Source organism: Aptenodytes forsteri, unplaced genomic scaffold (genome assembly GCF_000699145.1).
Source record: "Aptenodytes forsteri isolate BGI_AS27 unplaced genomic scaffold, ASM69914v1 Scaffold116, whole genome shotgun sequence".
NCBI classification, from domain to species: Eukaryota; Metazoa; Chordata; class Aves; order Sphenisciformes; family Spheniscidae; genus Aptenodytes; species Aptenodytes forsteri.
Window position 1 is genome coordinate 1002210 of NW_008795491.1, and position 12266 is coordinate 1014475.

At 38.3% G+C, this 12266-nt stretch overlaps 1 protein-coding gene across 2 annotated transcripts in view; it reads right to left on the reverse strand.

Moving 5' to 3' along the window:
• Nucleotides 1-5023: 5023 nt before the first annotated feature.
• Nucleotides 5024-12266, reverse strand: part of HAPLN1 (hyaluronan and proteoglycan link protein 1) — a 32657-nt gene continuing 25414 nt past the window's right edge. For both annotated transcript variants that reach the window (XM_009281592.1, XM_009281593.1), the window contains one exon: nucleotides 5024-5788. In XM_009281592.1, the coding sequence (XP_009279867.1) occupies nucleotides 5499-5788 (290 nt within the window). In that variant the 3' untranslated portion in view covers nucleotides 5024-5498. The remainder of the gene's footprint in view (nucleotides 5789-12266) is intronic.

Below are 12266 nucleotides of genomic sequence, written 5' to 3' on the forward strand. Positions count from 1 at the left end.
TATTGAAGAAATAGATGGACTTTACGTTTTACCCTGTTTTGGCTTTACGGATTGAGACATTCTCAGACAAAAAGGGAAAAATATTAGACTCAAAGGACTTCTAATGAGAATTTCCTGCTTCCGGTTTGAGGCTTGACGAAGAAAAAGAAGAAATCCTTTCCAAACTCTTGGTCTATTATTAATCTCTTTGTTTTGTTTTGTTTTGAGGTTTTTTAAATTATATATTTAAACTTGTGTCTGAATAATTCTTGGGTAAAATATGACAAAGGCAAACTCAGTGTGAAAGATCTGGAGCTGCAGTATTGCTTTCTGTTGTCTTTCCTTTTTCTTCCTAAAGAATCTTTCAGGTCACCCATGTTTTAAAGGGATCATCCCTATTCATGGCATGGGAAGAGGAGAAAGTATTTTTCAGTAGTAATCATTAATTATTTGTCAGTAGTAATTATTTTTCATCAGTTCATCTTGCCTTTCTCTTAAAATTAAGACTATTTGTTAGTTTTGTATTTTTGACCTGAAACCCAGAGAAAGCTTGTCTCTTTTTATATAGAAAATGAGCTGGCATTGGAATTTTACTGCTCTGCAGCATATTTGTTCAACTTTTGTAACTCCTTCTGAAAAAGGGAGAAAATGGCTAACAAATGTGTAAGATTCAGCTTCTTAAAACTGTCAGGAAGAACAACTAGCTGTTGCTGTTGAACAGAAAGCTGTTGGTATCCTTTGTGAGTAAATGAGGGAATGGCTAAATAAAATGGCAGCCTACTACTTCGTTTACTAAGTCTTTGGGTGAAAATCTAGACATTTCTGGTTTTGTGGTAGTTCCATCAAGTCTTAAATCCAGTCACTTCCAAACATGAAGATGGTGTCTCTATTTTGAATAGTGAGATGTCATTCAATGGAAGCTGCTACTATTATTGAAAATCCTAATTATTGAGGGACTGTTTCTACCAAAGGTAGTTTTGTTTTTATGCTTAATGTTGTAAAGTGAAAATTTTACTCGTTTTAAAAGTTTAAATTATGAGAAAATAAAGTATGTTCATCTCAATTATGTATTAATGGTAATACATTTATTATTTCCCTTATTCTGAGTGTAAAGTTTTCCTAAGCTCTTTTTCACCTATTTGAAAACATGGCTGATATACTGAAAGCTTCTGGAAGATATTAGTATTTCTTAATGAAGTGGTGCAGAGTAGGTAAATTTCAGGGTTAACTCTCTGGCACAGATCAATAAAAGAATAGAGAAATAGTGTGATTACAGAAGCTGAAAAGCTGGCCCAGTGCTTTGAATAACTAATTCTTTGCTTGACACTGGAAATCTTTCTTGTTGCACATTACAAAGAGCAATTTTTGTTTGTTTTTAATTTCTAAGGCCATAGAATTATATAAATAATTCCATAAATTTTCCCATATATGAAACACTGTTCTACATCCAATTTCTAGTGATGCATATGCAGTGTAACACCATCCATAAAAAAAAAAAAAAGCCTTCCTTATTTATGCTTTATTTTATTTTAGAAGATGGCAGAGAACACAAAGAAGAAATTGATACTTGCATTTCTACTTTCAAAATGCTTCAAAGAAGCATAAAACAAAGGCTTTGGAATACAGTTTTCTTTATTTTCATTGTAAATCATATTCACAGAGTAGTCTTTTTTTTTTTTTCCCCTTAGTCTTTTATTCATTTGTTTACCATGGCAAAATAAGTATTCTTATATTTTGATCTATTCCTTTTCTTTTTGTGTTTTCTGGGACAGAAGTAGAAGAATGGCCAGTCAATAAGGAGAAATCATCATATTGAAAAGAACAACATGATTTAATTGTTGTCAATTCATGGGCATTAAAATTCAGATACATTGTGAAATACAAGATAATGACAGAGAACATGAATTGATTCTAATGATAGAATATTCTCTCATGAACAGAAAATAGCACAGACATTTATCCAGTTCTTAAGCTGCTTTTTAAAGTTTTTATCTAAGCACCTAGCTAGCTTAGTCAAAAATAAGAAAACATCCTGTCATTTGACATTATAAAAGGAAATGGAGTCAGTAGCTGTAAAAATAAATATAATTCATGTCTTTTTGTCTATTTGTGCCCACTTCTCAGGTAATCATACAGTTTTTATGGTTTTTATACCTGCTTACATTAGAACTAATTATTTTTTTCATACAAACGTATTTTCATCAAACTATCCAATTAACTGTATCTGTTATAATAATACATAATGTTGTATATCAATACACAGATCTAAATCTAGCCTGATCCCAAATTAGACTATTGGGCTCTTAATAAGTAACAAGATGAATGTAAATTCACATACTGCGACTCCATTACATGAACCTATGATTCCTAGCAAGCAATATCTTCAATGCGAACTTACAGGCATAACTGAAAGATAAATTTGGCCATCTGTGATCATATGCCAGCGCAGCATCTCTCTGGAGACCTAATTCCTTGTTGCCCTGTGGTCTCTTCGTGCTGCCAAGCTGGGAGCTCAGGGGCTTTCCCTGGAGCTGAGGGATCACCTGGGTGGTGCAGAGCCTGCTCAGCCACCGGCCCGGGGTGTGGGTGATGCACGAAGCAGGGGTGGGTTGGGGAGATGCTACGCCCGGGCTGTCACAGCGGCAGTCCGGAGATATGGACGCAGAAGGCATAAGCTAGCGCAAGCCTGAGATTGCTGTGATTTAGGACCTGACCAGCCATCTCCAGAGCGTTGCAAAGTTGGTGAAAGGCTGAATTCGCCTTTCCCGCAGTGCCTTTGGTCTAGCAGTGAGGGCACTTTAGCCAGCCCCACGAGTGGGTTGGATGTGTACATTTTTTATGCAGGCAAAATATAATCCCCAGTCCTGCAAAAAAGATGTGTCTGGGTTAAACCCTGTGAAGGGTTTCCCTGGAGAGGTAAAAAAAAAAAAATTCATGAGGGTCACTTCACCTCTGTGCAATAGGAAAACCATGCAGCCTCCTCCAGATCTAGCAGATCTTTGGGGAGGATAGAGCCAGCTGCATAAAAGGTTTCCCTCTTTACAGCAACTCTGGATCTAGCTAGGGTAACAACTGGGATATTCCCTATAGCTTTTCCCATGCCACAACCTCCCTGCCCAAGCTTCAGAAAAGACTATGAAATAGTCTGCCTCTTTGTCCATGTTTCTGAAGGTTGGATGGGGGAATAACATGTATTCCTCTTGGTCATGGTCCAGTCTTGCATACCCCATTCCTCATCCTGTACGGATATTTTCCATTTCTCTTTCCATTTCCATTTTTTTCTCCAAAAGGTTCAGAAAAGGTTCTGAATGGCCTGAGAAAATGTGTGAAATGGATACTGATTTTAAAAAATGGCTGTTCAGAAAAGATTACATGGGTTTAGGGGCTTGACCTGTCACAAGTCTCTATTTATAGCTAAGTGATAGAGTTTCCAGAAAATCCAATTCCTAGTGGATTAAAAAAAAGGGGGGGTTTGGCACCGAGATTGCTTCATACGTATAGTATGAGCAAATATCCACAGTGGATGCAAATATCCTCAGAAGGATGGAAATTTGCCTCTGAGCTTGATGGGAATGAACTCCAATATAATACCTCTTACACCATGGTATCTTTCCACTACAATCCTACCATATATAGTTCCTGCTTTGTTCACAGAATTTTAAAACAGGACCACAACCACTCAGGGAAAGGGATTTATTTACTCATGTCCATGGGAAAATAAGTACACCAAACTGTTCGTGAAAGCATACCACTTGTATCCCACTTGGATAAATACCACTATATCTCATTTAGATATGGAAACAATGGGAAGCTATAAAACTTTGCATAATACAAATATTGGTCCTCTGAAATCTTCATAGTCAGCAAGCGTAGAGTAGGAAAAAGAGTTCTCCATTTTCAAGTGGTAGAAACCAACAATGGATACAGAATGTCAAAAACTGCCTAAGAGATTACTCAAGACCAAGATATTTTTAATCAGTGGCCTCTCTGTTTTTTGGATATCCAGCTTGAGACACCATAAGTGTAGTAAATTTTCAGAAAGCCTTGAGCACCCACTCTCTGAAAAACTGGTTGCGTTAAGGTATCTGAAGATGAGCACCAAGAATTGCTGCATCCAAAATAAGTTTGCATCAGAAATCCAGATTCCCTCAAATTGGTATTTAGGGAGGACCTAGTGCTTTAGGCAGCTCTGAAAATCCTAGGCACCATGCACAGTGCATGTTTATCTCTGACACTGGCAGATATAGGTAAACATCTTCCACCTAGACCACTGCAGATTTAGTGAAAAGAAGTATTTCAATACTTTTTTCTGTTAAATCTAAGGAGGATTAACGAAATAATTCAGGGCTAGCGATACTATTTTTTTCATCAATAGTTTAAAAAACAGATGTAATTTTTAGATAAAAATGAGATGTAAGGAAATAAAGTGTTTTTTTTCTCTTCTGAGCCTTAATAGCTGGTTTCAGATTTTATTTAATAATCTTGTTCTAAGACAATATTTTTATTTTTTTTTCTAATTTTTATTTCTTGTGATGTGTAAATAGGTAAGAAATATTAAATATTGTAATGTTCTTTCATTAAGACAATAACATTTCAAAGGCTAATGTAAAATCAAGCTGCTAAAGTTTACAATTTCTCTGACCAGCAGTTCATTTATACAACTGCCCTGAGTAGATGCTATATGCTGCTTAGCAAATGGCCTTTAAGAGTTTAAAAATAACTCAGTAAAGCTACTCAAAGGTAATACAACACTTCTCAGGCATCTTTAATTGGAGTTAAGAAGAAAATAGGGTTTTCTCATTAGTTAATTATTCACTCCCTCATCAATGACTTATACACAACAAAACCACAATTGAAATGTTCAGGAGAACTAATTGTGCTTGTTCTTATGCATGGAACCATGAGCTTATTTTTCAGAAAGGCAAGATTTTAAATTGTAAAACTAGTCCTATTTTTGTTTTAGCTGCTTTTATTAAACTCTGTGCTGTTCCCATGTGAAACCAGTGAAAGCAGTTATTTTCGAACCTATGTAGTGAGGTTTTTTTTTGCAAAACCTCACTGATCCCCTTTAACAAAAAGATTATCTTATTTCAAAATTCCTGATATAATCAATTTGCAGTGTTTCTCAAACTGATACAAATATGTAAAATTTGTGCTTTTAAAAGCTGCTGCTTTGAGTAGCCTTACATTCCATAATTGTGCCCTAGCTATCATCAAGCTCTATTGCATGCCCCATTCATGAAAAGTATATTTTGTTGGGATGATGTAGCTTAAAGAATTTGGCTCTAAAACTTCCTTACCTAGAGCGTCCATTAAATTATATTAATTTAAAATATCTATGGAATGATACTTTTACAAAAATATTAAAAAAAAAATTAATGGCTTGGGTTTATGAAAATGACTCTTTACAGTAAGTAAAAAAGGTTTATCACAGTTTTGGTAACTTGCATGAGTTCATATCGAAAAGAAATCTTTCACATGTTCTTAATGAATTTAAAACGTTTGTGCTCTAGGTACTTTCAGTTGTATGCTCTGAAACAGTAGACACCATACAGCTTGTGCTTTTTATCAGGGAAGCCTACAAAGCGAACCGCTGCTTCGTTAGGACTGCAGCGTTTCCTTGGCCTGGAGATTGGGTAGCGGACGCTGCCGTCAGCTAGCCAGCCGGCGTCGCAGCGGTCGTACCCCAGGAGCTTCCAGGCGGCAAATATCTGGCCAACTTTAGCGATCTGAGCTCCATCCTTCAAGCATGCCTGAACGGCTTCGTCGTAGGTCAGCTTGGTCGGGTGAATTAGGTAGTAAAAACGACCTAGTCAGAGAAAGAAGGAAAAAGGGTCATTAGCGACTTGATTAAGATGATTTGATATGACAAAGGTGGTTTGAGGGGAAATGGGGATGTTCCACTGCAGAATCATATCAAACACTGGTTGATTTGGGACTGTGCAATTTGTACATTGCGCTGTTAAAAATATCTTAATTATTTGTATAGTGAGTTGATAAATATCGGGAGAAAAAAAAAAGAAGGCAAGTAGAGAATACAGACTGTTTGAACAAAAAAAAATAGCACTATATTTATTTCTGCTAAGTTAGTGCAGCATGGCATCCCCGCCCTCACTTGCTTTCAGTGGTAACTGAACTGTTGCAACGCATATTCATCCTCAGAGGTAGAAAAACAGCAGTAAAAAGGTCGGGGGATAGGCATGATAGAAGGCACTCTGGGATTCGGAGGAGGGCACCTGTTCTGCATCTGACTTTATGGTGCCAGATGCATTTACCAACAAGGTGCCAATGACAGTGCAGTCAGATGTCTGAGGAACCCCGTAGATTTCAGGCAAAGCAGATCTCATGCAGCTGTAGCCTGCTGTCAGAGAAGGGAAATCGGTTAAACATGCAAAGCAGTGCACTTCTACCTTATGCTCCCAGCGTTAGCTTAAAACCCTTATGAGTTTTCCTTTCAGAAGCATGGCATAGCAAGATCTGGCCTTTGATGGCATTTGGGTGAGGGTGGCTGGAGGTAACACATGCAGTTTTACTCTCTGACAAGGCGGTGACCTTGTTTCTGATTAAGTACAAGCACAATTTTATTTTTTTTTCTGTAAGAAAGCCGAGATATTGCACAGCTTCTCAGAAGCAGCGTTCGAGCCTGTGGTAGATCAAAACCATGCCTGTCATAAGTCTTCATTAGCAGCGTCAAAACCACACGCAGCAGTTCTCCAGCTCTGTTTCTCTTTAGGCATCAAAGGGTATATCCTCACCGTAAGACGGCATTGAACTGATAGTGCTGCTAAGAAAAATATGCTTCCGTCTCACGGTACTGAAAACATATGCCAGCAAGTAAAGCTGAAAAAGGAAGTCTTCCCCTACTAATCCATAAGCGGCAATAATACTAACATTAATTTCATTTATCAAGGCAATATAAATTCATCGTAAGCCTTTCATTCATTATACTTAGGGTTATTTATCATCACTGATTTGACAATTAACCAAGTGCGAGGTAGAAATGGATTGCAGAGGAATAGTGTTTATTTAAAGGAATAATAATTTCCAAATAAATGCGCAACTTTTCAATCTGACTGTCCTGTAAGAGGCAAGTTAGCTGAAAAACAAAGGAATTTATTAATGTGGGGATCTTCTAATTCCAGAGCACACTCTTTACTTCTTAATTAAGAATGTACTCCAGAATAATACCCTTTTTATTCCTCATAAAAAACAGGCAAACACACAAACAGAATTCTGCTCAGTTTCAGATTACTTTCTTGGTGAAAAAGAAGCAGTGAGCAAGATGAAGAGTTATGTCAGCTCCAGATCCCTGCAAAAAACACATAACTTTTTTCTAAGTGAAGAAATATCAGGCCAGATGACAATATAGAGATAATTGAATTAACTTTGTGTAAAGTTTAGAAATTGTATACCATGACAAGAACATTAAAAAAAAAAGGCATTTACATTGCAGCTGTGGTGGAGAAGAAATTTTTAAAAATTTCATTGGTGTCAGAGAAAATATCTGCAGTATTTCCACAGAAAACTGTTGAGAGTAGATAATCTACCCTTTTGTAAAATGCTTACTTAACTCCATTTCAGCAAGTTGAGAGCATTTACAAGGTGTTGCTAAAGAGAATGTTTATTAAGTGGAAATCTGTTCCTACTATGTTATTAGGAGGTTTCCCCAAAGCAAACAGGATTTCAGACTTAGGGGAACAGGGATTTGAACTGATAGTATGTAAACTTCACCTAGCTTATTAGTTGCTCTTCAAACCATATGTCAATGGAATGTAATTTCCTAGGGATCTGCAGTAAGGTCAGGCTTTTGACATATGACATGAATAATAAAAACTCCTATACTCTGCCCCTTCCTTAAATAGGAGAACTTTAATAGTAAACCCCACAGGGGTGCAATGTGTATCTAGAATGTCTGATTAAATAAAATTCTGTTAATAAACTCAGTACAGATTTGCTGTTTTTCCCCTGCTAATAGGTTAGAAGGGTTCCTAACTGTTCAATCTTAGTATTTATTAATTGATGTGGAAGGAGAGGGAGGCATTAACTGTCTGTCTCTCATTAATATCTGGTAGTTGGGTCACTCCTACAGAGGATGAGCGTGCTTGATTTGACTTCTGACATCCAAATCATGGGGCAGAGGGTTTATGCAAACCTAATCAAACCCCATCTGTAATAGCTATTTTAAGCTTTTGCATGTAGCAGAACAGCTTAAAGAGGAAAACTTGAGCACTTGACCTAAATACCCTACACCCTTGTGACTGTGGGATTTTGAGAGATGCACCACCCTTGGAGATTTTTCCAAGCTCAGCTCTAAATCGAGAGATTTAAGAGTAAGTTTTTATGTTGCAGCTGGGTGTACTAGACAGTGGGCCATCATTTTCAGAGGCACAGAAAGGCAGTACCACCCTATTCGCTATTTTCTGCATGAAAGTGTTAGTGCAATGCCTTCAAAAGAGGGTGCTTGGTGGAGTGCTCGGAGATGATGCCTCCATGTGCATCGAGTATCTAAGCACTGGGGCTCAGCCCTAAGACTACTCCTGGCAGGTTACTTGCTTGCTGGGGCAGCCTCTTGCTCAACCTCATGGCTTCGATGCTGTGCGGGGGCAGCCAAGCAGCAAGCTCTGCTTGGTGGGTGGCAGCACACGTAGGAGGAACTCCGAGTGCAGGACTGCCTTTGCAGCCAGTGATCGACACGTACGCCGAAAAGCTTACGGCTGCAGAAATCAGTTAAGTTGTTTTACTGTGTAAAGAGCAAACTGCTCTAATTTGTGGTTTCATATGTCCATAAAAGGCATTCTCAGCAGCCAGCAGGGTGTATCTGTAGCTTGCACAACATGTAGAACCTGTAATCTGCTCAGCGGGCTCAGTTCAATATATCTTATAGCAGTAGTAAATGGTTGAGAGAGGCCATCGCTCCTCAAAATTGAAGAACATGTTAAAAATTTGTGATGTAAGAACAGTTTTTAAAAATCCTCTTCCAGCCCCCTCCAATATCAGCAGTGAATCTGGTGACTCAGAAGCAACAACTTCTAAGAAATGTTATGAAATTTTCTTTTGGGGAGGTTTGCTTCTCTTTTTGGAACAATGGCTATGTGTTCCCAGCAATAAAATATTCTGAAACGGTCAAATGAGCAGTCAGCATGCATTATTCAGAGATGGCTTTCTATACCTTTCTCCCATTTAAATGGCAGAGGTGTTAGCTTATCACATGCATTACTGTAACAAACAGGTGGTTCACAGCTGCACTTTTAACATGACCCCTAAAATTTATTTTTTGTATTTTTAACTTTGTTAGCATGAGATTTTTACTTGATTCTGCTAGAGCTGATAACGAATCAGTTATGCACTGTGGTTCTGTGTGCAAAGTATATAACAAAATGTTAATGAGCAGAAAGTGTGATACAAGCTCTACTTATAACTTTTTTTCTTTGAAATTGCTTAATTATAGAGGAGCTGATAGATATGTTTATATTTAGCTCACTTAACACTTTTCAATGCAAAAGATTCCCATTTTTTTTTCTTCAAGAAACTCACTGTTGTCTTTCAGAGAAACCCTTTGAAATTAAGCAAAGAATAAGCACTCAGCTATATCATCATATGTTCTTTGTCTCATGCCTTTTGGGCTCTGTGGGGAAGACTGCAACAAAAGGATTTAGCTGCATTTGTTCCCCTGAATTGGTGTGTAGAAGCCCAAATTGACCTTCTAGAGGGAATGTATGGAAGAGGAGCATCCCCGTTCATTGGGGCAGGGATGGGAGAGAAATTGGGGTGGTCTGCAGCCCTTGAAAACCTTTGGATCATGGCAGATTGTCCCACCATGTGGGGCAGGAACCTTTAGTTTTTCTAAAGAGAACATGGACCAAAGTGGCTCCTACTGTGAAGGAAAAGCAGAGGAGAAATCGGCTGTGAGGGCGCGGAGCTGAGTGCACAGACATCAGGAAATTCCAACATGGAATTTCCAAATTTAAGTTAGATACTTCCCTGTCCTGGTTTTGTCTGGGATAGAGTTAATTTTCTTCCTAGTAGCTGGTACAGTGCTGTGGTTTGGATTTAGCATGAGAATAATGTGATAACACACTGATGTTTTAGTTGTTGCTAAGCAGTGCTTATACTAAGTCAAGGACTTTCCGGCTTCCCATGCTCTGCCAGTGAAAAGGTGCACAAGAAGCTGGGAGGGGGCACAGCCAGGACCGCTGACCCAAACTGGCCAAAGGGACATTCCATACCATGGGACGTCATGCTCAGTACATAAACTGGGGGAAAGCTGGCCGGGGGGGCCGCTGCTCGGGGACTGGCTGGGCATCGGTCGGCGGGTGGTGAGCAATTGCATTGTGCATTACTTGCTTCGTATATTCTTTTACTCTTATTGTTATTATTAGTACTATTTTATTTTATTTCAATTATTAAACTGTTCTTATCTCAACCCATGAGTTTTCTCACTTTCACTCTTCCAATTCTCTCCCCCATCCCACTGGGGCAGGGGGAGTGAACGAGCGGCTGCGTGGTGCTCAGTTGCCAGCTGAGGTTGAACCACGACATTCCCACTTGTGCATATTCATTTTCAATAGTCTTTATCAACATGAGGAATGTAAAAGCAGGTTGGGAAACATGTTGCCATCCAATAGTTATCTCTATGGAGGCAAAAAAATTATGTTATTTCACAATATTTTGATGGATTTAATGGATAGCATTATGCTAATATTGCTCTTTGCATTGTTTTATGAAACACTTCACTTTATATTCTTATAAACTGGTAAATTGCTGGTACTACTATTTACAAAGTGTGTGAAACATTTTCCGGTTTTTGGCTTTACCTGCACAGACACAAAACATGAACAGTTCTTCTATGAACCAACAGAATGATTTGAGTATGAAGCAGTTATACAGGCAGAACAAAATGTTCAAATATTGCACTTAGTCTAAGAAAAGATGCTGCAGAGAGTAATTTCATAAAGTACCAAGATTCCTTTATATTGCATTGCAGACAAACTTTGCTAAAACAATTTCCCTATGCAGGTAACAGGAATGCAGGTAGAATTCTTCACTAATAGTATAAAATCCCCTTTTTTTAACCAGTATTTTCTGGTGTATTCAGCTCATCACAGATGGGATCCAACAGTACCAGAGTGAAAACACTGAACCTGGATTTGAACTCACTGCATTGATGAATACATTTTCATTTTTCACCTTAATGGCTGAATGTAATTTTGCTGGTTTGTACCTTTCTTATCCAGGTAAAAAACAAGCTTTGCATGTATTTTAGACAGACTTTTTAGCTTTGACTGCTGAACTATTTAAAATTGAGCCCTTTTTTTTTTATATATGGTCCCTGAGTTCATAATGTATTTGGGGTATTTCTTTCCCTATAAAAACCCCACTTAGCAGAAACCTAAACCTCACTCACCCTTTTTATTCATAGCAGCTCCCACAACTAACACTCTTTGAGATTTTTTTTTTTTTTAAGCTCGCCTTATACTCCCCTGATCCTGGGGCCCTTGGCATTTTTCCAGCTCCCTGACATAAAGCTGAAGGCTTCTCTGTTTCATACTGTCAGGAGACTCCAGCAGTCACTGCCACCGCTGGAAATGCATGGTGTCCTAACCACTTCTCATTTTCCTTGGCTGTTCCTGAGCTGAGAGAATCAATATTGGGTGTTGCAGAAATAGCTCTTTGCCCATAGCCACTATCTTTGGCAATTGCAACCTGGTGGCAAAATGGGTTATTATAAGCTTTTCCCTTTACAGTGAGAAAGCTAATGTATGCTGTTAAGTGTACATAAGCTATCTGAAGCGTTGAGCTGAAAATAGGCAGTTGGCATTTTGGGAGAGTGACTGGGTTTATTGTGGGTATTAAGGTAAGCTTGGGACATGAATAGTGGAGAACGCAGCAGGGACATGTGAGGATAATGTAACCTGGTGAGTTGCTGGTTAAGGAAATGGACGCTGAGAGAAGCAGAATCCAGATTTTCTGCTGACGCCTTGAGAGACTTACATGGCACTGAGCTGTAGGGAACTAGAAAAGATGGTGCTCACCGCTGTATGTCATCCTACTGCTGTGTAGTATTCTGTCTTGCAGGTCAGTTTAACAGACTCACCAAGGATAAGATTCATTTTAGTGGCTTGTCTTTGATTTCTTTACTACCTGTATACTTTATCCTCACCTTGCCTCATTCCTCTTTCTCCCTCTTTCTCTCTCTTGCTGTATCAATGCACAGACAATATTTCTCTCTCAGAAAAATTTTTTTTTTTTTTTTTTTTTTTTTTTTTTTTTTTTTTTTTTTTTTTTTT